Source organism: Budorcas taxicolor, chromosome 11 (assembly GCF_023091745.1).
Source record: "Budorcas taxicolor isolate Tak-1 chromosome 11, Takin1.1, whole genome shotgun sequence".
Lineage (NCBI taxonomy): Eukaryota > Metazoa > Chordata > Mammalia > Artiodactyla > Bovidae > Budorcas > Budorcas taxicolor.
In genome coordinates this window covers 54,836,866-54,864,489 of record NC_068920.1, presented here as the reverse complement: position 1 = coordinate 54,864,489, position 27,624 = coordinate 54,836,866, and the positions used below count along the sequence as shown (strand labels likewise).

Sequence of the window (27,624 nt, the reverse complement as noted above, 5' to 3'; positions counted from 1 at the left end):
TGTAACAATATGAAGACTATTTCTCTTTCACCATCTCATTGTTGATTACATGAATAACTTTACTTCCTTTGGATGTTTTCAACTTCATTTTTTCCTCCTGTGGCAAAAGATTCAACTATAATTTTCCTCTCTTCCAAACAGAGATCCAGATTATATTACATTTGGTCTTCAAACACTTTTTTAAAGCAGGGAGTATCATACTCTTTTTCTGCATGGGGAAACTGAGGCTGAAGAATTCCTTAATTGTTCAAGCTCTGTCTGCTCCCTACATCTTTATTTACTTCATTATAATACATTGATATTTATATAAAGATGATAAAAACTGGTTTAGCTCTTCTGATGTCATAGTCTAAGATGTGCATGCATGCTCAGTCGTATCCAGCTCTTTGTGATCCCAAGCACTGTAGCCTCCCAGCGCCTCTTGTCCATGGAGTTTTCTAGGCAAGAATACTAGAGTGGGTGACCATTTTCTGCTCCAGTGGGTCTTCCTGACAGCAATCAAACCCATGTCTCCTGTGTCTCCTGTCTTGGTAGTTGGATTCTTTACCGTTAGCACCACCTGGGAAGCCCAATGTCATAGTCTTAGATATGTAAGACTATTTTCAGATGTGTGGTTTTAGGATGATGATAACTCAACTCTTACTGAATTTGGCTCCTGCTGCTCAGTCCTTAGTTGAAGTTCCTACCCTTCTGGTATTTCAAGACTCCCAAGGCACATGTACAAAAACCTTTCCTCTGTCAGTAAAATAAACTGTATTCTTCTAAAGTAGCATATACAAGCCCACCAATTTCCCATGAATAGACATGTTTAAACCTCTGGTCATGAATGAAGTAAGATATGCTCACATGTATTTGTACCAAACTCTAACTGTATCTACACATTTACATATTATTTTTCACCTGTGAGTAATTACATTTAATATATCTATATATTTCATATCTAATATATCTATTTGTTCTGCAAATCCTTTATCTGTTTTGTGTGACTCTATATTTAACAACTGCATGATAGCCTAATTTAGCTTTATGAGGAATATGTATGCAAATCTGTATCACACTCAATACAAAGGTTCAATTTTACCTGAAAAATAAAAATACAAATTTTAGTCATTATGAGTTATTTTGGTCAATGTAAATTGACTTCCATGTATTAGTTTTTGAAAACATTTCAGTGTTGATAATTGCTATAATGTCAATAAACTGAATGCTCACATCTAGGATTATTCCTGCCTTTTAAAATTTTTTTCAAAAATAGTATTATGGGTTAAACTCTGCTCACCTCTTTCCCCCATCCATATGTTGAAGTTCTAGCCTCTAGTACCTCTGAATGTAATGTTACTTGGAAACAGTCTTTAAAGAGATAACTCAAATATTCTCTAAAGAGGTCATTTTAAAGTAGTCTTTAAAGAGATAATTCAAAATATTCTGCTATTTCCAGGGAGTTAAGTGCTGTTCTTTAGTGGACTAATTTTATGCTTCTAAAGAAATCACATCTCGATTTCTATAGAATGGATAGGAATTTATTTTTAAGATGCTGCTGTGAAAGTTGCTGTATGACTGAAAATGATGTAATTATTAACATCGTGCTTGTTAAAAATAGATTTGATTCTCCTAAAGCATATTCTCTTGTCTGTAGTTAATGCAGAAGAGTTCTTTATGCAAAAAGAAAGAGGAGAAATTTAAAAATAGAAGTTAAGGGTCAAAAATAAAATAGCTTTACTCAAGCTTATGAAGGTAACTGAATGTTTATAACTTTTCAGAGGTGGACTAGAAATATATAGATTTTTCAAATCATACTATTTGCCTAGATTTACCTTCTAATGCCTTGCGATTTGCATCACAGAAATTCAAGTATTTAGGCTTTGCTTGGATCTGTTGGCTGATGCTTCTTCTAAGTATTTTTAAAACTGAAACTATTTTCCTCATAGACTTGCTTAAAAGTTTTGAGACTTGAAGGTTAATAGTTTGGGAATTCTTTTTTCCTGGAAAAGTAGCACAATTTAAAAATAATAAATAACTACCTAAAGGTAGAGCTTCCCTTGTGGCTCATCTGGTGAAGAATCCACCTGCAATGCAGGAGACCTGGGTTCGATCCCTGGGTTGGGAAGATCCCCTGAAGAAGGGAAAGGCTACTCACTCTAGTATTCTGGCCTGGAGAATTCCACGGACTATATAGTCCATGGGGTCGCAAAGAGTCGGACACCACTGAGCGACTTTCACTCTCACTTCACTTTCACCTAAAGATATTTGTTAACTAGTTGAAATTGCTCTCAGAACTTACCTCTTTGTTCTGTTTTGTTATTCAAATATTTATTTATATCATGCCAAGGATTGGTAATGCTTTGCAGGGTTTATTAGAATAGCTTTACCACATTTCAAAAAAAATCAGGGTAGCACTTGAGTAGTTTCAAAACTACAAGTTGGATCCTTCTCTTAGGAAGTTAGCAATGTGATTAAATTAATTCCAAGATGACAGTCTCAAAGATAGTTTTAAAATATTTCAAAATTTTGAACATAATCAATGTTTTCTTAGATTCTGTTTATTTGGTAGATTTTTCAAGTTATGAGAGGCATGGAGAGTTTTACTTTTGTTCAACCACAGTGTGAATATGACAGAGCCTTAAAATTCAACTGGGAACAAATTAATCTTTCATTGCATTGTATTATATGCTTGTTGTATGTCTTTAGTAACTCAGACTGAGTCCTGTATTGGATGTGAAAAAGTATCTGTAACCCTTCTTTGGTAAGAAAATTGTGAAGGAGAATGAAAGCTGCATTTTTGGGTGTATGGTAGCTGGTCAGTTTCATTGATTGTAACATTAATACATTTATTTTAACTTCTCTAGTTTAATGGAAGGATGATTTAAATCAAGTTTAAGTAAAGAAATGGAGCCTCTAAAATATTGACTGAGATTCTTTACTTCTTTTACGGTTCAATTTTTAATGATCACTGATGACTTTTTTCCTAAGGAAATAATAAATGTACATGATTTTATTCAAAATTAATTGTTTAAATTTTGTAAGCCATTGTTGAAGTGACTTCTAAGATACAGATTGATGGAAAATACCATAGAACAATAGAGCATAACTTATTATGACAGAGCTCTGGTCTTCCTCATATGGATGACATGCGGCCAAATGCAGCACAGTCGTCAATGCATAATAGTATATTTCTATTCTACTTTGATGGATTTCCTTTGTTTTTACCACCAAACTTCCCTAGCCTCAATTTCATCAATATAAGAGATCTGCTGTAAAGACTAAATGTCCGATAGAGCACAGGTTTGTGATTGCCAAGAATGAGGGAGAATGGCAGAGGGATGGAGTGAGAATTTGGGATTAGCACATGCAAACTATTGATATATAGAGGATGGATGGACAACAAGATCCTACTTTATAGCAGGATCTTGCTATATGAAAGAGAATATATATACAGATATATATAAACATATGAAAAATAATATATATGAAAAAGTGTGTGTGTGTGTGTATATATATATATATATATATATATATATATATATATATATATATATAAACTGCATCTTGTTTCTGTATCAGTTCAGTTCAGTTCAGTCACTCAGTAGTGTCCGACTCTTTGCGACCCCATGAATCAAAGCACTCCAGGCCTCCCTGTCCATCATCAACTCCCGGAGTTCACTCAGACTCACGTCCATCGAGTCAGTGATGCCATCCAGCCATCTCATCCTCTGTTGTCCCCTTCTCCTCCTGCCCCAAATCCCTCCCAGCATCAGAGTCTTTTCCAGTGAGTCAGCTCTTCACATGAGGTGGCGAAAGTACTGGAGTTTCAGCTTTAGCATCATTCCTTCCAAAGAAATCCCAGGGCTGATCTCCTTCAGAAAGGACTGGTTGGATCTCCATGCAGTCCAAGGGACTCTCAAAAGTCTTCTCCTAGCCGAAATTAAAAGAACACCGTAAATCAACTATATTTTGATAAAATAAATTTAGAAAAAGACTAAATGTCAAAAATATGTAGCATTTGCCTCAGAGGCTGCCTATAGCAAGGAAATAATAAAATAATTCATTATACGGATACTCATACATTTGTAAAGTTAATACTAAAGTTAAGATTGATAAATATTAGCCACAGTAACACTGTGGAGATCATTCTAAAACATAGAAGCTTATATTCATAGCTGCTACTGCCCTCAGGGAACTGGTGCACACAGATGATGCTAAAGCAAGTCAGGGTAGACCCATAGCTCAATCTATGGGAAAAGTGAAAGTTACTCAGTCATGTCTGACTTTTTGTGACCCCATGGGTTATACAGTCCATGGACTTTTCCTGGCAAGAATACTGGAGTGGATAGGTTTTCCCTTCTCCAGGGGATCTTCCCAACCCAGGGATCAAACCCAGGTCTCCAGATTCTTAACCAGCTGAGCCATCAAGGAAGCCCAAGAACTCTGGAGTGGGTAGCCTATCCCTTCTCCAACATATCTTCCTGACCCAGGAATCGAACCGGGCTCTCCTGCATTGCAGGCGGATTCTTTACCAACTGAGCTACCAAGGAATCCCCAATCTATGGGACTTCTCCCTTAATCCAGTGATGTATTTGATGCCCTTCTTTGGGCCTCTGGTATCCGTAAAATAATTCTATAACAAAAACAGAAAATGAAATAAAAATGGGAAAAAGCATAAGAAAGTGGAAATGAAAGAAAAATGATCTCTGAAAGAGAAAACGATCTCTGGAAGGCTTGTATCACAGACTGCCTGCCCTGCGCCTCCATGGAGAATCCACAGCCACCCAGACTGGAGCAGCTGCTGTCACTTCCCCTCTATTCAGCTCAACAGTTGCTCATGAACTTGCCAGTGTCCTGTTCCTCCCAGGTCGTGGTTTGGGGAAATACTGATTGCCAGGGACTAAATCAAGATCACTAATCCAGTTTGTAAAGGAAACTTGACAGTGAAGAGCAGGAAAATGGAAATTACTGTCAGATATTCCTAATCTGCGCCAGATTGGGGATGCGATTCTAGCAATAAAACGTCCTATATCTTATTACTCATCACTTGAGTCATTTGTTCCCCTTGTTCCTTAATCAACTCTTGTCATTTTAAGAGTGGTTTTGTAGTGTTTTCACTTAAGTGTAGGGAATGATGATTTTCATTCAAACCTGTAACTGTTTCTGTTGTTGTTTTCTTTTTCCTTAGGGATGCAGATCTATTCTTGTTAGACACAAGGAAGACCCAAGCTCTCGATGTGGGTTGGCTTGTCTTTGATATCACTGTGACCAGCAATCATTGGGTGATTAACCCACAGAACAATTTGGGCTTACAACTTTGTGCAGAAACAGGAGATGGTAAGCACTGAATTTTGTACGGGTTTGTACACATTGAGAGTTACAGCTGTTTGTGGGGTTTAACCAATGTATTTTTTATACACACAATGTGCAAAGTGGTGCATTCTGTAAGACAGAGCAATATATTGATTAGTTAATTGATTTATAAACAACATGCATTTATTGTCAGGCTCTGCAATGGCTGTGGGAAGTAAAAAAAACTTGAGCCTTACTCTTGCTCTTGGGGTTTTTATTGTGTTGAAGGTCTGTATGTAAATACGCAGCACAACTGTAATATAGCAATACTGAAAGAAAGTGATGTGTGAAGTGCTATGGATCTATGTGGTGGTGGTTACACAGCTATGTAATTTGTAAAAATGTATAGGACTGTATTCTAAAGAAGAATAAATACTACCATAGTCAAAGAATATCTCAAAACTTGACTTAAAAAAGAAATATATATCAAAGCAGGTGATAGGGAAACAGACAAATGACCTACCATAATACAGAGGAGGATGAGGATGGAACAAGACTCACGAAAATATGCAGATGTTAGCGAGTTAGATCTGAACATACTGTAATATTTGGTCAAAAAACAAGAGCTCCAGGATCACTTCTGGGAGAGATTTGTTGGCTTTAAAAAAAGAAAAATGCAACCTAAAAGTTGAGAGTTGTGTTTTACTTGGTGGACAAAACTGAGGACTTAGGCCTGGGATGCAGCCTCTTATATGACTAAGTTCAGTTCAAGTTCAGTTGCTCAGGCGTGTCTGACTGTTTGCGACCCCATGGACTGCAGCACGCCAGGCCTCCCTGTCTATCACCAACTCCCAGAGTTTACTCAAACTCATGTCCATTGAGTCAGTGATGCCATCCAACCATCTCATCCTTATATGACTAAGGGACTGCTCTAAAGAGGTAAAGGGGGAGCCAGGATATACAGAGATTTTCTTACACTCGAAGACCACGTAGTTGGAACATCAAGGGATTACTGTTAATTAAAGAAAGCAAGACATCTCAAGTTAGTGAATTTAGTGCTTTTCTATGTATGGGACGATGCAAGGGTCTGGGTTCATTGAAATCATTCCTCTGATATCCACCTCAGCTATCGGTGGTGGTCGGTGGGGGGCAGTATCCTGTACTTTCTCATCCGGAGCTCCTCAGGTACACTGCTGTGAGGGTGGGGGGGCTGTGGCGGCTGATAGTTTGATAGGGAGGCATCCTGTTTCCCCCCTGAGTTCCCTCAGGGCCGATTGGGGCCGCTGTAATGGGATGGCTTGATTCTGCAACGACCTCTGTTTCCTGATACGGCAGGTGGCATTCTTAGTACACAGGTCTATAGGAAATCTTTTCTGAGAAGCTTCAGAAGTTATTTTTATGCTCAGAAGTACTCGTTGAATAAGGATGTGCTATGTGCTTGGCTTAATGCTGGAGATAAAATGGTGAGCAAGTGCAGAGGTGGCTTCCTGAGGCTTGCAACTGAATGAGGCATAAGTAGTCCGCATGTAATATCACTGAGTGCATGTCGCTACATGCTGAGTGTCAAATAGTGAGAAAATTCTAGCTGCAATCATAACGTTAAGGAAAATGTGATTGCCGAAGAAATTGGAGGGCAGGCATTTTGGGCAAACAAAAGAGAGTTCACAAAGACTGATGAGAAGGATTTTGGCCTGTTTGATAAAGAGGTCAGGGAGTGCAAGGCTTTGTTCACCTTTGATCACTCAGAGTCTAAAATTTTAAATTCAAATCTAGGCTTCCAGGTCATTTAAAATTTTATTTGTCACAACAGGAGGATAAAACATCGTTTAATGATTTGTTACCTTGATCAGTACTTACAAAATATTCAGAAGTCTACCAAGTGGGCCTATCTTATGCTTTTGCTCCACACCCGAAAATAGTAGGATCATGGCTGCAGAGGGTGGTTTTAAAAGTGATGATTTATTAGAGAATGTGCCCTATTTTAGTTTACTGTCTTTAGTTTTTTGCAGGATCCAGCAATAGAAACATTGGCCCTAGAATCTGCCTCCGTCCTTTCTCCTTGCTCTATTACACTAAAACCTTGCTTAATAAACTGCTGAGTGAAGTAAAAGTTGTTAGGTCTGCCCTGGGTCTTTTTCAAGGTGGGTCATTACTGATGCAATTGGACTTCATGGTAACATTGTTTTACCTAAAACCAGATTCGTAGCCTGAGAATCAGACCATGCCCAGTGCTGTTACTCCAAAGATTGCGTATGTGGAGTGAGGTTGACAGACACAAATCAAATATATTCCAGAGTTGGTCTACTGAACATTTCACGTGCCTCAGATCTTGAGCTAGAAAAGGAAGGCTCTTATTGAAAGTGTGACAGACCAGTTGAGACATCTGCTCCCAACCCCTCCCAATCCAGACTTTTTCATAGATTTTAATTACAATGCTGACGTTTTAAATTTTCATAAGCAATTAAAATATTTTGAATTATAGGATATTTTCCATAATGGCTTTGAGACTATCATTAAAGATTTTCAGAGTTCAATCACTGTAAATGTAGACAGAAAGGCATACATCTAAATAATCTCCCTTAAATTTTTACAGTGCTCAACTATTCTACGTTTATGGTCAGAAATGTGACAGGGAAATGTGCCCGGAGGGGCTGAGCCAGGAGTCTCTTCCCTGGTATGTGGTCCAAAGAAGAAAAATTAAATTAGTGGTATGTGCTTCCCCCAGTCTTTTCCTTGGAGATATGCTGAAATGTCTAACTAAACAAAACTCAGGAGATCTGTGAAATATGACCCCTGTTTCTTTTTAACTTCCTCACCCTTCCCTCTCAACCAGAAAATTCTGAAATTTCTCCTCAATTTTTTTTTTTACTTCTTCTCTTATGTTTGTTCTCTTTCCTTTACACTCTAAACTGTTTAGTTCTTTCTTGCTTCCAATTCATCCTTTTCTTTGAGAACTACTTTATATTTTGTTTATCCTTTTCCTTTGATTGATTTCTCTTATATTTTAGGAGTAATTTTACTTTAAATGACTCGTATTATTTATGGGTCTTTTTTGGAGCCTAAAATAAACTAACATTTAATTTATTTCAAAGGTTTCCAAATTCTTTATTTAAACGTTAGGCTTGAGATAGCATTTTGTTGCTTTTCTTTGATTTTTTGATATCGTCTGATACAAAAGTGTTAAAAGGATTAAATATGCTAGGCAACCTGGCCTTTTGTATTTAAACGATACTTAACTTTTAAACACTTAACAGATTTTAACCAGCATTAGAGCATATATGGCCCTGGGAAAGCAAGTGACCCTCTGGGGTCATCTTAGTTTTATTAACTACAACATCATGGAAACTAGGCTTGTGGCATATGCTTCTGTAAACATAGATAACCAGATGCCCCAGCTTGCTGCTCCCTCATCACTGCTGATGTTTTCAGTGTTCTATTGGAATATTGCTATGGGAATATTGCTTCAGACGGATTAGACAGGCATCTTTTATTTGCAATAATGGATTCTGGATATGTTTACTTCTCAGCAAAGTAATTGGAAATCATAAAAAAATGAAGCTCAGGAAAGTCCGAGTCAGCTTTCAAATGCTTTTGCTGACTATTATTCATTTATTGATTTGTTTGGCACAAAATCTTCTAGTGCCTATTCATGCAAGACAAAGTGTTGGGAACTTCCTGGCAGTTCTGTGATTAAAACTACAAACTTCTAATGCAGGGGCCAAGAGTTTGATCCCTACTTGGGGAACTAAGATCCCACACACTGTGTGACACAGCCAAAAAGTAAAACATAAATAAAGGCAAAGTGTTAAGGAGACTATGAACTGGGAGATAGACATTTGTAGTTACTTTAGAACGAATAAAGTGCCTTAAATCCTAAAAATAGTAATACAATAAAGACACTACAGGAAAATGTGAGAGAGATGGTTAAGTCCAAATGGAGCGAAAAGCACCATGGCCCAGGTGACTTTTTTGGGCTCAGTCACTTGGCTAAGATTTCAAGAAATGAAGATGAGGAGGGAGTGGAGGTGGTGTAAGGAAGGAGGAGTGAGTTAGTTCCTGGATGAGGAAACAGTGTGAGTAAACACGTAGAATGGCAAAATGGCATGGTATCCTTCAGAAAAACCAGAAGTCCAGACTAGGCTAGAACAGCTTTCATGTATTTCTACGGCTGCAAGTGCTGTTATTTTGTGAAAGTGACTGGGAGATCAGTTATGGACAAGCCGTGACATTTATGTCTATATTCTTGTAGCTTGACCACAAGTCACTGAAGAACTAGACTTGCTGCTTTAATCAGTCAGAGTAACACTTTCGTGATTACATATTTGAATATCTGTTTCATAAGATCCTAGATGTGTATTTCTGGCTCACAGTGGTACCCTTGGTGTTTGGTACTATGCAGGTTGTAGGTATTAAAACCATGTTCTGAATGATCACTGAATGAATTTGTGAAGGAAAAGATTCTTGCAGACCCCCTGTCCTTGAACATGTTATTCTTTTTTTTTTTTTTTTTTTTAAGTTGAAGTTTAGTGGATTTACAGTGTTTGTTTCTGGTGTGCAGTAAATTGTTACAGTTATATAAATATAGTTTTTCATTTTCTTTTCCATTTTGGTTTATTGCATGATATTGAATATAGTTCCCTGTGCCATATAATAGGACCTTGTTGTTTATCTGTTTTACATATATGAACATGTTACTCTTAAGAAGAAATTCCAAACTATAAATTTGGGTTGATTATTAACCAAACAATTTTGGTTTAACACAGGAGAACTTTATACCACAAACCACAGTACAGTAGTTAAAATTGCTTCAATCTTAAAGTGAGGAGGAAATCACTGATACGGATTGTTAAATTTTGTTTATTCTGCTTTCACAAAGAAAAAACAGCTAAGAAGCCTAAATATATTTTGGAAATCAAAAGACTGTTGAAATCAAAAGTAACATCATGATTCCTCAGAGGACATGTGGAAAGTATGTCAGTTTGTAAAATATTCTCTTTAGTAATTTGATAAATGAACTGCCATGGATTTGGCAGGAGAGTTTAAGGATATTCTATTGATTTTTTTCAGGCAGAAGAAAATTCTCTGAGTTCCATATGTCTGTTTCAGCTAAATAAAGCAAACATATGAGCAAGCAAGTGGAAAAGAAACACTGCTACTTCTTAACAGCAAAATTTAGAAATTCCATACAAGTGGTTGTAGCAATTGTGCTAAATCAGTTTCAGAATTCTCCAACACTCTCTCATAGTAGTCAATAACCTGGTAAAATAGTTACTCTCTCTTTGTTTTTTTTAGCAGGAAATGAGTAGGTTTAGATTTATCTTAAAATTTAAGATTTTCAGTTCCCTGATTTATAAAGATACATTAATTGCATGCCTTGTTAGATCTTTATTAAAATTGCTAGTAAATCTGCAGTAATTATGATCATTTACATATATAAATATGTACATACTCACACACATATGCAAACACATAGACAAATGTGTATGTACACAGAGTTTATTATCCAGAGAGCAATTTACTCTAGCTTTTAAGACTTGGGTTTTCTCTGCAAACACTGTAATTTTCCATTGTTTGATGCTTTATATAGTTTAAACCTTCCAAGTAAATTAATTTTTTTTTTCAAATTTGGGTTTATAGAATAATTTAAAGATGGAAAACAAAGATAGTATTTTGGGGACCATTAGAATGTCTTTTTAAAAATCCTATGTTTTCAGACGTTTTAGGTTTGGCAATACTCAGGGTAAATTTTGCCAATGACTTTATCCTTTCTATTCAAACCCACTTATATGTCAAGGAAAATTCAATCCGTATGTTTCTGATTCATTTATATTCAAGTCATCAAAATGTTGTTCTGTCAGAGTATTGTTTAATGTCCAAGAAACAGTATAAGGTTCTTTAAAAAAAATAAGACTCTAAAATCCGTTTTTCTTTGAACAAAGTTTGTGGCATAATTTCCAAGTGTATCAAGGTAAAAAATCAGATTTTAAGTCAGGGATTTCAAAGTTTTAGTAAATTTTGTAGCTAAATCAAGGGCAAGAAAATTTCGGAGGTATGAAACTATCAAATTAGATTCATTATAATGTTTAATATAATATAAAGAAATTTATAGGTTTTTTAATGATAACTTAGATTTTAAGGTTTTGATACTTAGTTTAAATAAGGAGGATAAACAAAGTAGAAAGCTCCATTCTGGAAATACAAATTCTAGAAAAAAATCATGAGGAAAACTAGATTAAAATCGTGGCTCTGACAAACTGTTTTACATTTTAGCCATAGCATTAGCTAAATGAGTGAAATGGTAACACCTTTCAAGACTGGTGCACAATTATATCAGGCAATAGTACCTGAAACATGGTAGGACAAGAAAAAAATCTCTGGGTTGAATTGGATGAGAAAACACAAAGACTTACTCCACATGACACTCTTTTAATTTAGGGTCAGTTCTTTTATTGTGGAGATTTTACAGATGATTTAATAGGGTTTCAGATGAATTCACAAATTATAGTCCACTGGAGAGAGGCTGCATTGCAGGAGGATTCTTTACTGTCTGAGCCACAAGGGAAGCCCTAAGATTATTGACATATGTTCTTAAATCTTGAGTTGGAAGCATAGTGTATTAGGTGCATGTCTAATAACTTCGGTTAACATAATGATTATTGGTAGGAAGCTTTTAAGTACATTCAGATCTAGGGTATGAATCCAACAGAAATGAACATTCAGTGATACGTGCCATGATCAGTTGAATGCTTATATTGGCTAGGTCTTCATAGGCATCAGAAAATATCAAGTTATTAATACTTAATATGATAGCTTTAAGACTCAACCATTTTATTCTTAAGAAAAAATAATATAGTTATTTGGGAAATAACTAGTTACATCAATGAATATAAGGGAAACAACTGCGTTATAGGGTAATGTGTATTGTACAAGCATAATTGATTAAAGGCTGAAAAGGCTGACCTATATAGCTATAAGAAAAAAATTTCAACCCAGAGATACATCAGTGTAAATTACTATCATTTGGCTTCATAAACCCTTCATAAAACTATTAAGAAACCTTGCACATCCATATGGCTTCTTTCAAAGACAGTTGAATTGCAAGCAGTATTTTAATGGTCATAGAACACATGATTAAAACACGCTGGTTGTCTTTGTTGAAGAGTTGGGCCCAAGAGCTCCTAATGTGTTGAAATTTTTAGCAAATTGTATAAAATCCCCACTACATAAATAATATTTTCCATTAAGAAAATCAGAAAACTGAAGATACTCTATGCATTGATTGGAAAAACATCATAGAAGACCTCTCTAAAAGTCAAGGAAACAAACTCTTAAAATTGTTGCTTTCTCAGGTTATAACCCATATTGGTTAGCAGCTGTAATTCCCAGACATTGTAAAGGGGTAAAGTCATGGCTTAAAAATTTTTTTTTTCTGCTTAATGTGTGCTCAGTCTTGTTTGACTGTTTGCAACTGCATGCAGAAAGCTCAGGCCTGCCAGGCTCCTCTGTGCTTGGAATTTTCCGGGCAAGAACACTGGAGTGGGTTGCCGTTTCCCTCTCCAGGGGACCTTCCTGACCCAGGGATCAAACCCATGTCTCTTCCCTTTCTTGTGCCACCTAGGAAGACTATTTTTCCTTCTTGTTGGTACACAAAAATTTCTCTATTCCATGTAGAGAAGGCTGAGTGTTGAATAATTGATGCTTTCGAACTGTGGTGTTGGAGAAGACTCTTGAGAGTCCCTTGGACAGCAAGGAGATCCAATCAGTCAATCCTAAAGGATATTAACCCTGCATATTCATTGGAAGGACCGATGCTGACACTGAAGCTTCAATACTTGGGCCACCTGATGTGAAGAGCCGATTCACCGGAAAAGACCCTGATGCTGGGAAAGATTGAGGGCAAGAGGAGAAGGGAGTGACCGAGGATAAGATGGTTGGATGGCATCATTAATTCAATGGACATGAGTTTGAGCAAACTCCAGGAGATAGTGAAGGACAGGGATACTGCATGAAGGATACTACATGGCTTGCTGTAGTTCATGGAGTCCCAGAGAGTCAAACACGACTTGGCAACTAAACAGCATCAGAGCTTTTCTAAAAACACCAACAATTTAATCCTCTTTTATTTTCACCAACATAATTATTCAAACTATAAAAAAGGTCTTGAGTTAGTGCAATTAAATTGAAAGTGCGTATGTTTAAAACTTTTATTACCCAAGTTTTCACCATGCTCTCTACTCTTCACTTGTGGGAATTTTAGGGTTCATTCCTGGAAATTGATAGCTGCCACACTTACATTGATAAGAAATGGGATTCCATTTGTTTCTCCAAAAATATGAATGGGTTGCTTATTTCTATTGTCACTTCTTAGGTGTAGAGTAATTTAACATACTGATAAATTTTTCTTTTCCAAAACTGCAGTATTTGTGAGGTCTTCTTAATGTGTTATCTTAAAAAATTAGATTTTTCAAAAATTCCATGATATATTTTGAATTAAAGAATATGTACTCCTAATTAGAAAAATCCATTCTAGTATCTAAAGTTTTCATGTCACCATACATTAAGCAAATGTGCGAGTTACTCACTTTGGCATTCTTTTCCTTTTATTAAATGTGAGCACGTCTGTCTGAGAGAGATGTGGAGTTCTAAATGCGATATCTGCTTAAAGTTAGTAAGTCCTGGAATCTGTTTCTTTTCAATGCAAGTATCTGATTAAATAAGTTTGCTGAGTTATCCCTGGATTCCCTAACACAATCTTTTTTACTTCAGGGGGAAATTTTCCAAATTAAGCCCCTGTGTTGTCAATGACTATCTATCTGTGTTAAGGGTCAGATGATCTATATGGGTGCTTAATCTGACTATCAGCTGACATGGTGCTAATAAGTAGCAGAAGAAATTCAGAGATCATGTGTGATATTTTTCTTTTTGTCCTGCTGTTTTGACTACAATTTCTCACTATTATGCATCTCACTTCAGAAAGCTGAGGTATTTCCCCTTATCAGAAGATCTCTTAAACATTTTGAGATTTGATAATAGCTTTTCCCTTATCTGAACTTGACATTTTAAAGCAATTAAGTCATTTTTGTTCATAAAACCATATGCTTCCCTGCTGCTGAATTTATAGTGATGACAATTGGTTTCTCTCTACTTCCAAGAAAATGTAAGAATCACATATCTTGCTAAATGTTCTAATAGGAAGAAGGAACATATAGTCCTATGATTTGTTTTCAGTAAATATTACTATAAATGAAATGGTTCTTTATGTACTGTTTACTGTTGAGGATAATTAGAGCATACTTGCTTGACTTTAGGATGAACATTTAAGAATAAATTAGGAAGATAGTCAAGGAATGCCTGTGTGTGCTTAGTCGCTCAGTTGTGTCTGACTCTTTGCGACCCCATCAACTGTAGCCTGTCAGGCTCCTCTGTCCATGGGGATTCTCCAGGCAAGAATACTGGAGTGGGTTGCCATGGCCTCCTCCAAGGGATCTTCCCAATCAAGGGATCTAACCCAGGTCTCCTGCATTGCAGGCAGATTTTACCATCTGAGCCACTACGGTTAGTCAAGGAATCTTCAAAAACTTAAATGCAATGAAGAAGTAAAATTAAAATTTCCCGTTAGTTCAGAAATTAAATCCATGTGTGAAAAAGGGCAGGTTGAAGGCATTAGATTAAAAAAAGTGCCCCAAGACCTGGGTGTTAATGGCTATGGAATTGTTTGTATCATGAAGGAGTGAGTTCATGTGACTAGGAGAATTCACTGTTTATTTGACCTTTGTCTAGGGATTATTATATCTCCTGAGATAATTTCTCAGATAACTGCAATTTATAAGCACATATTTATACTTTTAGCATGATACATATATAAATATTATATTCAGAGAGGGTAGAGTAAATAGATATATACCACCTTAAGGTGTCTAGTGTCAAATAGTTCCATTCAAAACAAAACTCAAGATATTATATAAAATCAGAGATGGAGAAATAGGTAAAGGGAAATAAATGTTAGATATCCCATGAACTTTCTTTTGGGGTAAATGTGTGTGTATATGCAAAGAGGGGGAATAGTTTGGCATAAACAGATTCCCAGCTAATCATGTGAAGGACCAGATAAGCTCACAGTTGAAAATCTATAATTATTAAACTATCTAGAGAGCTCTTATTACAGCATTGAGTAGGATTATATTTTTTCTTTAAGTGCCACAATGGAAACCTAAATTTCTCCAAAACATTTTAAAAAGGCTTCTATTTCTATACATTTTGAAACATTAAAGCATAAATACATCTATGGCAGTATGTCATTTTTCAATTTTTTTTTTAAAATAAATCAAGCCAAAGTGAGATTTAGAAGATAGCTAAACAAAACAACTGCCTAGGTCAATTCATGTGAATGATTTAGAAGAGTTTCCATTGAGAAGATTTTTTTTCTGTATGTTTATGGCAAAAATGACTAGATTTCTACTAAAAATAAATATGACATAGATTTCCTTTGGGGTTTAAGATCAGTATTTGTTAATTTTCCAAACCCATGTAAGCTGTGACCTATGGATTTTCTAACTTGTGTTATGTCTTAAACACATCAGAGAACATAAATCTTTCCTGGCTTTAGATTTTTGCTCTTTTCCCACTGCATAAAAATGAGCAAAATCATCAATATGCCTTTCATGGCTAGGGTAACTAAACAGAAACATTGAAGCACTGTTAAATTTCTACCTTGTTCAACCTAACATCTTATTAATTCTCTTCTTAGTCATATACTATTTTTATAAACTATACTTTATGTATTTTCAAATTGACTCAACCTAGTAAAACGTTTTCTGTCTATGCAAAGAACTGCTTTTTAATAATCTGATTTTGTCAGTATGTTTAATAATTCCATACTAATATTTTGTATTTTTTTTAGTTTTCATGATCAACTCAGGTTTTATTTCCTAGGTTCATCTGTAGCTCATATAAAATAAGCATTCAAACCATGTATTTGCTGTGGTGGTCAACCAACATAATTTTAATAACTTATGGAAACTAACATTTCCTGAGAAGGTGCTAGATGTCAGCCATTTAGTGAGATTTTTAAATGGAATGTCTACTTTATTTTCACCATTTTCTCATTTTGTACATGAAGAAACAGTCTTACAAAGCCCAAGAATCTTGCCCATGAATCTAAAAATGATTTGTCTTACAAGTCAGATCTTACATACTATGACTCTCACAAATGAGATGAATTTTATATAAATTCCAAACTGAAAAACAATGCATTTTTATAATTTCCAAACAGAACAGTGGATTAATCATGTTTGTTATGGAACAAAATTGAGCTTTATGTTGGCTTGTTGGGAATTACCTTTGGGTTTTATATTGTCTGCCTGGAATCTAACTGTGATCTGACCGACAAAAGGTAACTGCATTTTTGGCCATTTTTTTGTTTCTTAAAATCTATCTACTTCAATATTTCTTATAGCTTCATACGCAGTTACTGTTAACTTGATAATTTGTAGATTGAAAAAAAGAAAATGTAACTTTTTCTGCCAGTGATCAGCTTCAACATGTAATTAAATTTAGTCAAATTTCATTTCTTTATTTTGATAACAGACGTCTCCTTTTCTTTGTGCCCTGGGTTGCTCACTAATGTATTTTTCTAGGTTCTCCCTCCCACCCCTCGTTTCCTCTCCTTCTGTTTTTGTACCCTTAGTCCAAACTTCCCATCATGGAATCCTCAGGTCTGTTTTCCCATCATCCTTTATTAAGTCTCAACGGGTACCCAAGTTTGTAGTTTCAATCACGGTGCAGTGAACTCACTTGAGGTCAGTCAAGCATGCAGTTTCCACAGTTAATTAATTATTTGCAAAATTTCAGTATGAAATTCGTCCTGTGTCTTACCTCACCAATTCTCTTCCCAGCATCTAGGCTGATGGTGACCTGTTATTATTCCAGCCCTAAAGAGGATTCCCTGAATTGTATTATGGGGAGCAACAAACTGGGATAAAATTTTCCCCCAAAATTGAAAAAAACAAAGTATCTGGCAGTGAATCACATTTTTAATTTGTCAGTGCGCTTAGCTTTGCTTTCTAAGAGTTACATTGGGTTAGCCATAAAAGCTTTTCTAAAAACATCATATTTTGAACAAAATTGTTTCAATGTAAATTGCACAGCCCTTAGTTCTTTTGGATAAAACAACTCATGCTGCTGGTTTCTTTTTAAATATCTATTTTGCTATCTCTATTATTACATTTTTATTTAGTTGGCATCTGAAATGAGCCTCCATAGCCTAGTTGAGTTTTGTATAATGATCAGTAGAGGGAAAATAGCTTTTCTTTAAAAATAGATTTGACTATAGTATATTTTCAGTAATAAATGGAAAATCTTGATTGTGGTGTTTTATGTCCACTATGTATATAGTGTTTTAAAACCAAAATTTAAATCAACTTATTTGTTTTATTTTATAGTATGTTTATATCTGAATACGAGCCACTTGGAAACATCATTTACTTATCCACATTTTAGCATCAAAACTCAGAAACACACATGAAAAATAGTTTTGAAATCAAACAGGAGTTAGTGCTCTTCACTACCTGGTGAAAGAGGTATTTTACCATTTTTTAGATTTCCCTTAATGAAAAGGGAAATGGAAGTGTTTGGCGACATCTGTATTCCTGTTTTTGATTTTCCCTAATTCAAAACAGTAACTATGGAGCACCCGTCTTGCCAAACAAATGCCAAGGTCAGGAACATACTCCAGTTTTTCTACACTCTAATTCTGCTTTGACTGATGATCTGAAGGGTAAATATTTTCATGGTAATATTTCATTTAGGGGCATGAAGAATATGAGATTACCCTATTCTCATCGTGCACAGAAGTTAACTCTGTCTCTTCCATGTTCTTTCCCCTATAAGTTGAACATTGTTGAATGCATTTCTTAAAGACATATTGCAGAATAAGGGCAATGCTGGTTTTGCATCTTGAGTATGGAGCACAGTGGGAAGAAGTTAGATAATTAGTTCAGTCACTCAGTCATGTCTGACTCTTTGCAGTCCCATGGACTGCAGCACTCCAGGCTTCCCTGTCCATCACCAACTCCTGGAGCTTACTCAAACTCACGTCCGTTGGGTCGGTGATACCATCCAACCATTTCATCCTCTGTCATCCCCTTCTCCTCCCACCTTCAATATTTCAAAATATTCCAATATTTCTAAATCCACCTTGAACATCTGGAAGTTCCCAGCTCATGTACTATTGAAACTTGGCTTGGAGAATTTTGAGCATTAGTTTGCTAGTGTGTGAGATGAGAGCAATTGTGCCATAGTTTGAACATTCTTTGGCATTGCCTTTCTTTGGGATTGGAATGAATACTGACCTTTTCCAGTCCTGTGGCCACTGCTGAGTTTTCCAAATTTGCTGACATATTGAGTGCTGCACTTTCACAGCATGATCTTTTAGGATTTGAAATAGCTCAACTGGAATTCCATCACCTCCACTAGCTTTGTTCGTAGTGATGCTTCCTAAGGAGGCCCACTTGACTTCACATTCCAGGACGTCTGGCTCTAGGTGAGTGATCACACCATTGTGATTATCTGGGTCATGAAGATCTTTTCTGTATAGTTCTTCTGTGTATTCTTGCCACCTTTTCTTAATAACTTCTGCTTAGGTTAGGTGCATATCATTTCTGTCCTTTATTGTGCTCATCTTTGCCTGAAATGTTCTCTTGGTATCTCTAATTTTCTTGAGTAGATCTCTAGTCTTTCCCATTCTATTGTTTTCCTCTATTTCTTGGCATTGATCACTGAGGAAGGCTTTCTTATCTCCTCTTGCAATTCTTTGGAACTCTGCATTCAAATGGGTATATCTTTCCTTTTCTCCTTTGCCCTTAGCTTTTCTTCTTTTCTCAGCTATTTGTAAGGCCTCACCAGACAACCATTTTGCCTTTTTTCATTTCTTTTTCTTGGGGATGATCTTAATCACTGCCTCCTATACAATGTCACAAACAGGTCCATAGTTCTCAGGCACTCTATCAGATCTAATCCCTTGAATCTATTTGTTACTTCCATTGTATAATTGGAAGGGATTTGATTTAGGTCATACCTGAATGGTCTAGCGGTTTTCCTTACTTTCTTCAATTTAAGTCTGAATTTGGCAATAAAGAGTTCATGAGCTTAGGAAGAAGAGAGAGCTCTTAGTCCATGAAAGACATCAACAGTCACTGGCGATTTGGCTAAACTTTGGCTCACTCACAGGAACAAAGGAAAATCATAACAAACTAAAGCATCATCCACCTAAGTCAACAGTGTGTCTTGTAAGTGAGGATCAAAACTTGAAATTAGAGGGAAGATGCTTCAATAGGAAAATTACAAGTCCCTAATCCTTACACATGGGTTAAAATTTCTCTGTAGTTAAACTTGTCAAGTTTTAATTTGAAGGGAATGGAAAGCGGTAGGGGGGCACCTGTGTTGTTGTGGGTAGAGGAAGTGTTGAGTGGTCTTCCCCTTGATGTTGTTGTTGTTCAGTTGCCAAGCTGTATCTGACTCTTTGTGATACCATGGACTTCAGCCCGCCAGGCATCCCTGTCCTCCACCTTAAACTTCACAAAACCAGCAACTAGCACAGCATCCTTGATAGATGCAATGTAGATGTCACTGCCAGAGCCAGGAGATGTTTGGATTTCCTCCAGTCTTCTCAAGGTGGGGAGCAGAGACCCAAGAGGAAGGCATTAGCCCTAAAGAATCCCTAACAAAAGGGAACTCTGTGTGCTGAAAGGGATAGAGTGGGCAGGGATGACTTAAAAACATGACCCTTCTCTGACCTTCATTTCTTCCTTTAAAAAGTGTAATCATTATTTTACTGGAAAGAATACATAAGACATTGTGTGTAAAACAACTGTTGAATTACTGAGTGTCAATATGGCAGCTACTGCTTCCCCTTTAACTTCAAAAAGGTTGAATCAGCTCCTCTCCTCAATACCCAGTTTCCCTGACCCCTCTGAAAGGCTTGCTGGTTATGACTTTTGGGTATCAGCACTATTTATGAGTGGAGGTACTCACATGATTTCTCTGTGAGGTGATAAAATGATAGAAGCATGACAGTTCAGGTGTGTTTCTGACTCGAGCGGACCAATAGGTAAACACCTGGGAAGTACCTGTTATTTAGCTTCTAGACAGCTCAGTAGGATGCTTTTGCTCTGGGGGCCACCATGGAATCATGAGGTCTCACTTGGTCCCTTATGTGTCAGTAAGTAAGGCTCTACTTTTCTTCACTCAAAAGAATGGTTAGTGATCCAACCATCATATGTGAAGGATTAAACTAAGTCCCAAATATCTTAACTCCATTTTTTTCTTTTTTGACAAAAAGTAGACACTTATCATGGTATATACATTAGGTATTCAGTATCAGGCCTTCACTATGTGTATTTTGGAAAGTATCTTTTACTCCTTTCACTCTTTCTTTTTATTAAGTGTCAGAATGATTTATTTCTCTTGCATTTTGGTAGTCCTGCACTATTCTAAGGCTTCTAGAAGTAGCTTATGATCATTTCATAGGTTCATGTATCAAATTGAAAGGGAAGGTCAAACATTTAATGAACTATGTTTTTCTATATGATAAAAGTTCTTTTTGCATAATCTGTCATATAAGCTGGTAAAAAAGAATGTTTCCTTTAGAGACTCATAAATTTCCCAAGTAACTGCATTAAGTTCATTGCAAAGCCCACTTTCATCCACTACAGATAAAATTCAGCGTCTGAAATTAATTTCAGTGCTATGAAACAAACCCAAACGAGCTTGACGTCTAAAAGCTTTTCTTCATTGATATCTTAACACGTAGTAATATATAGTTTTTAAAAACTTTTTGGTTGATTTCTGCTGAAATCCTGCTTTCATTATAGTTTTATTGAACTCTCCTGTGATTTTAAAGGAAAGAAGTGCATGCGTGTGTACACATTTCTTATTTTAAAAAGTCACATAAGAACTGGAAAAGATACTAAAAATAATTCACTCTTCCCATGGTTTTGTGAAAAGAATGTTTCTGCTTTCTTAAAATAAATGAGACCTGTAAGACCAACTGTAACCAAGCTTTTGGGGGCGTGTGACAGATGATGTCTGTAAAACTCTTAGGGCCTCAGGGGAAAGGCTCTATATATAAAGAGAAGAGCTATTAAAAAGTAAGTGCTTATGTGAAGGTAAACTACAATTCCTAGTTTGAGATTCATATTTCCACTAGCTGAAAAGAGAGCCTCAGTAAAAAGCATTTGTGAGACTGGACCCGCCTGAGACGGTGAGTCGCTGTGTTTCAGACAATGTCCCTGGAAGGAGACTAATCCTTTTCCATCATTCAGTCCCACCCTAAGCGCAATAAAACATTTGCACATTCTGGAAAGCTTCCCCCATGAGGCACAAACCTCTGGCCCTGCTCCTTTATGTTTCTCTTCCTTTCTTCCTTCTGCCCCGGCCCCCCTCCAGAAGCCTCTTGAACTGCAGGTCTCAGCTGTTTGAGTTTCCTTCTATCTTGCCTTGAGCCATGATACCCATATTTCTAACCAAGCATCCCAATTTCTTTTCTCATCTCCATGATTTTCTCAGATGGTAGATGATAACGATTCCTTCCACAAACTTTTCACAAAGAATTGAAACTCTTTAAAAAATCTTTTCCTCCTTCAAACTTCTCTATCCTTCACATATCCCGATCCTAGAGGAAAATGAATTTCTTCCATTGCAATGTTACCAAGAATTGCAACCGCATTTCTTGTCTGCCGGTATAACTCAACCCCAACTCATGCGGGCTCCTCAGGAGCTGGTCCCCAGCTGTCCTCTGTGGACGTCATACCTCCAATGTTATATTTTCTTCTTTATCATCAGCCACAGAATTCTTTCCTTATTTGCACACGTATTACATTTGACCGTTCTTTTGTTGTTGACACTTTCTAGTAATGAACATATATATATATATAATTGCTAATATATAATACTTAATATAAGATGAAGTAGTTATTTTTAATTTACTCTTTTAAATTTAAGTATAGCAAAGGGATTGCATGAAGCGCCTGGCTTGCTAAATAGTGTTAAATAGAAGCTCAGAATCACCATGAAGAATCACTAAAAATTCTAACCACCTTGCACTCTGAAGTTCAAGACTATATATAATTTACCAATACCACATTACTGGGAGTTTTCAGTATCACTGAAATAGTTTAAAATCCCAGCTTTTCCTTGTTTTTGTTTGAGATTACAAGGCAATGTAAACCATCTTCACAACAGGAAAATTCTGAGCATGAATGTAAAATTCTATTTATGATACTTCAAATATCTGGCAATAGGTCTGTGCTTTTACTACAAAAATAGAAACTGCAAATTTTTCATCGAGTTATAACACAGTTGAAATTCATAGCTAGGTTAAAAATTGCTTAGTTTAAGATTTCACTGAGTTAAAATGTATATGAAATTTAAGTAGACAAAATTCTATCTCCCCCACATTCCTTAAAATCTGATATAAAAATGATTTAGTCTATATGCCTGGTAGAGAATTCTGCACATTTTAAATCATCTGTTTCTAAAAAAGGTACAATTCCAGTATAATTTAGAGCCAGGGAACTATAATTTAAGAGCACCAAAATCAAATTTAATCACAGATTGAAACTAAGCAAAGAGCAAAAGAGTATGTGAATGAGAAACAGTGCAGTGATTTTTCTGTGAACTAGCCCACAGCAGATGCTGTGAGCTCTTCTGAAGTGAAGAATAGGTAATTTGTGCACAAGTTTCATCACAGGTGTTTTGGGTTAAGCATTCAATTACTGTGGGTTTATAGGGGAAAAAAAAAAAACAAAGTGGAATTTATGCTAACATCTTAGAGTGATATCAATGTTTGGGCTCTGATAAATCCTCAAATGAATGTTTTTCAAATTGTGTATTCTGGAGGGAAACTGAATGCTCATATTTGGAACCACTTATCCTTATAACGTCAACATGTCTCTAAAGAGCTGTTTTATGTCAGAGGCTCCTTTAATAACCCTGTTTTTAAAGAAATAAACATTTTGAAAGTCACATTTTCCCCAAAAAAACAGTCTGAAATACAAAATGAATCAGTTGGGGATGGATCCTTGGTTTGCCAATGTACCTTCTCCATGATTTTAAACTTTAAATAGTTGTGTTCAGAGGCAGACATGAATACAATACTCTGACACCCAGGACTTATATAAAGTCATACAGATCAGGGGAGCAAATCCAGAAATCTTGAATCTTTACCTTCAGTTATGGCAAAAAGTGTAGGTTAAAGCTCCAGCATCACGTACTTTCCTGTTGATTCTTGTGTGAAAAGAATAATTATTTCCTGAGAAGATACTATCCTAATTCCATCTTTATTCATTTTGCAGTTAATAAAACTGAGAAATGTGCCAATATTCACTTCTCAAATTCTTTCTCTTCCCTTGATACTGTACAGCAGTTTTGGAATGAAAGCAAGATGGTCAAAATAGGAATAGTTCTAAAAAAATTCACATGGAAAGATTTAACGGGCATTCTTTGTTCAAATGTGAAAGATAACTCTGGACTCCCATATTTGTCCTCATCACCCTTTTTATTTTATAATCCAAGGATTCTGTGATACATAAACCTGGGATAATTGGGTACCATGTTCCTTTGGGTCCAGTTGCCATCAGTGAAATCCCTGGAATGCTGATATATCCTTCAGAGAAGCTTTTCTATTTCCTCTCCCATTTTGCGTGGGAGATTCCAAGTGATTTTAAACTGGAACAAATCCCAACAATCAAGTTCTTCTCCATTTCTTGCTCTCACCCTGCCCATTTCCTCTTTCCAGTGAACAAGATCAGGACATGAATATGACGTAAAGAAAGTGTCTTCCTGTTCTGGGACCGTTTATTCCCATCACTTGCCCTGCCCCTCACTTTGGGACAGTTTTGGATCTACCTTGAAACCTCCAAAGCCATCAGATTGCTGCTTGGCTCACCTTTGAACTGTTGCAGCTCTCTGAAGCTGATGCTCTTATAGCGGATCATCTGAACCCACCTATATCCTGGGGCTGCCGTCTTGCACCAGTGTGGAGCTACTTGGAAACAACTTTTCTAATGTAGGAAGAATCTTTGGCCATCACTTGTGTTACATCATTAACCAAACGCCAAAGTAGGGCTCCCTTGCTCTCTCAGGATTTTATAGGGGCTTTGGGTAAAAATAGGTCTGTTAGATTTCCGTGTATCCCCTTGGTTCTTAAGGAATTAATCCTGCAAACATTGGAGCAAGGCCAGAAGGAGGACTGAGTTACAGACTCAAAATCCCTGCTTCCTTATACTCACTGGGACATTATTCTGAATTTGTACTCTAGGGGTTCACCTTTTCCTTACAATGAGTTCTCTCCCTTTAGGTCTTTCTATTCTCTTCCAAATATATGCCTGGTGAATTAAGCTTACCCATGTTCTTCTAGCTATGCCTAGACTAGTCTGAATCCGAAAATGATTAAGCTTGGATTCCAAGCTGGTGTCCCTTATCACCATTTTATTACTCTTTTTATTTACCCAGGTCATTTTTATTTCCAGTTTATATTATTTTTCTTTGTTCAGTTATATATATATATTTTCTTTATATTTCTTGTCTGGAGAGTCCCATGGAAGGAGGAGCCTGATAGGCTGCAGTCCATGGGGTCGCACAGAGTCGGACACAACTGAAGTGACTTAGCATCGCATATATAGTATATAATGTGTATATTTGCATATATATCTTTTTCATATTCTCTCCCATCATGGTTTATCACAGGGTGTTGAGCATAGTTCCATGTGCTGTACAGCAGGACCTCGTTTCCTACCTACGTTTTCTAATGAGAAGTCAAAAATAAGGATCAGCTTTGAAAAATAAAACCACTGTAATACACGTCTACGTATATAATGGTTTTCCTAAATCACAATGGTTTAGATAGGTTTCTTTACTGATACATTTGCAGTATCTAAATTATCCGGTATCTTTAATAATAAAAGTCAGCATTGTTAAATAGACTTTATGAAAGATTCCCCACTTTTAATACCTGCAGTAGAGTCTGGATTTCTTTAGCACTTCTAAGGAGAGCGACTGTTCAGCCCTATTCAAAAGGTTCAGTCAACATCATCAGTGGAGGTGTAATGTGTCTGAAGGAGAAGGCCAAATAATGCTTCCATGGTGTGGCTCAAGATCAAGACCCACTGAGAAAGTATTAACTTATGGAATCTTAATAGTCACCTCATTGCTGAAGTGGAAAGGAAACCAAGAGGAAACTTAATAATATCAAAAGTTATTTTAAAAGGAGTTCACGTTTGTTTGAAGGGGACTTTGCCTCACACACAATATCCCCCTTTGTAAAGACCAAGAAATCCGTATTTGTCACACATACACACACACATCTTTATAGTTTTCAAAGTGTAAATCTTGAGAGCAATCTTCTTTCTCCAGAGATAAAAATCAAAATATTGAAAGTCTTTCAAATAATTACAAAAGGTACCCTCTTATAAACCAAAGAAATTTGGAACTTTGGGCTCACTGCTTATTTAATGAGAAAAGGGTCAGTGTGTTGTAATGAATAGAAAATTGATTTTATTGTATTCCGTTTGTGCATCGTGTGGCAACCTATTTCAATATTAGAAAGATCATCTATTAAAAATGATTTCTGCAGTTATCCATGTATACAAGTAAAAAAATTCGTTCCTGTTAAATTAACACTTCATTAAAACATCAAACTCAAAGCTCAACAAATACTTTTTATGTTGTGTTCCAGGATAGGAGAAAAAAAAAATCCAAAATTTAAAGAACAGATCGCCAGTTATTCTAGTCCATCACAGTCAAGTTTCTCAGTTCTGTTTTTCTTTTTTTCTTTTGCTGTGCTCTCTGTCACTGGAAACATCTTAAACCAATTTCAAGTGCTACACCTGAATAAACATGTTGTAAAAGTGTTTATGTATTGAGGTGGGTCAGTTCAAGGTATGGTATTTGGCTGGAACTTCTAATTTCTCTTTTTACAGCAAAAGGGCTGCCAGAAGGAGGAAGTCTGAGCTGAATTAATACATTTGTTACAGTGGAAGTAGAATGGAAACTACTCTGACCACAAATCAAACTGCCTCTTTCATTTATGCCAGTGATAGAGTTTTTCTAAGAAATATAGACTCTGGCATGGAGCCACTGTAAGTTTGCATTTAAAAGAGAAACCCATAGGCTTATTTGTTTAAGGTTTACTGCTCTGATTATTTTGAAGTTCTTTCTCTGCTAGGATGGAGTAGAGTGGCATTTGGGAAGGGAGCGGCTATTTTCATGTTTGTAAGAATGTAACAAATTTTCCCAATGAGCAATTGTTGAGGACACCGGTGAATGCTGTCTGCATTGACACACATGCCTTTTTTCAACCAATATCTCCACATTTGAAGGACTGCTGTGTCCCTTGCAACAGCTGCACCACCTCACTTAACACAGTCTCGTTTTCTGACGGTAGAAGGTCCCTGCACAATACAAGTATACACAAAAGTGTTTATGCTGCCAAAATAAATTGTGTTAAGAGCAAGAGTTTATTTGCTAAAATGCCATTGATGCCATTTCAAGGACTTGATTTCTTTCTTCCAAGGTGGGTTAGGTCTTATAATGCACTGAAGCTGCTGCACAGTCTTGACTGAATAAATATTTTAAGAAAACTTGCACATCCCTCCAGGGGCAAGGCATGGCCAATCATGCACGTATTTCTAACCACATTATATATTACTCTGAAAAAATTGGTAACTTTCGTATCTGGAGTAGAATTGTTTTTTGCCTGAGTTTTGAGTAATTTTCAACTAAATGTACAACTTAAAGTTAAATACTTCATTCTCTCTGGGTAATTTTCATTGAATTTTTTATCAGTCAATGGTTTTCTTTATATATATGCACATATATACATATAAACACACACATGCACACACACATACACAGACACACATACACACACACATATATATATAATTTTCTGGGATATTTATTTTAAATGAGAAGATCATAACAAGAGTGAATTGTAAAATGTATAACAAATGCCTAACTCCTAAGGTATTTGTGAAATCGAATCAAATAACGCATGGAAACCACTAAGAAAAATGCCTATCACAGAGTTAGAAAGTATCAGGGTAGATGCCAGTGGCTGCTGGTGTTGGAAGAGATGGGGAAGGGGAACGGGGACTAGCGTTTAATAGTGACACGAGTTTCAGTTTAGGAAGGTGAAAAATTCAGGACGTGGATGATGGTTGGAGTTGCGCAACAGTGTGAATGTACTTAGTGCCAGTGAACTGTGCAAGGTATGGTTAAAATAGTATGTTTTATATTAATATTATGTGACTTTTATCACAATAAAAATATTTTAGAAAGAAAGGAATACCTAGT

The 27,624-nt window shown here is 36.3% G+C and overlaps 1 protein-coding gene across 1 annotated transcript in view; it reads left to right on the top strand.

Moving 5' to 3' along the window:
- BMP5 (bone morphogenetic protein 5) overlaps nt 1-27,624 on the top strand; it is a 137,486-nt gene that overhangs the window by 89,951 nt on the left and 19,911 nt on the right. Inside the window, exon 3 of the mRNA XM_052649024.1 lies at nt 5,171-5,319. Within this exon, the coding sequence (XP_052504984.1) occupies nt 5,171-5,319 (149 nt within the window). The remainder of the gene's footprint in view (nt 1-5,170; nt 5,320-27,624) is intronic.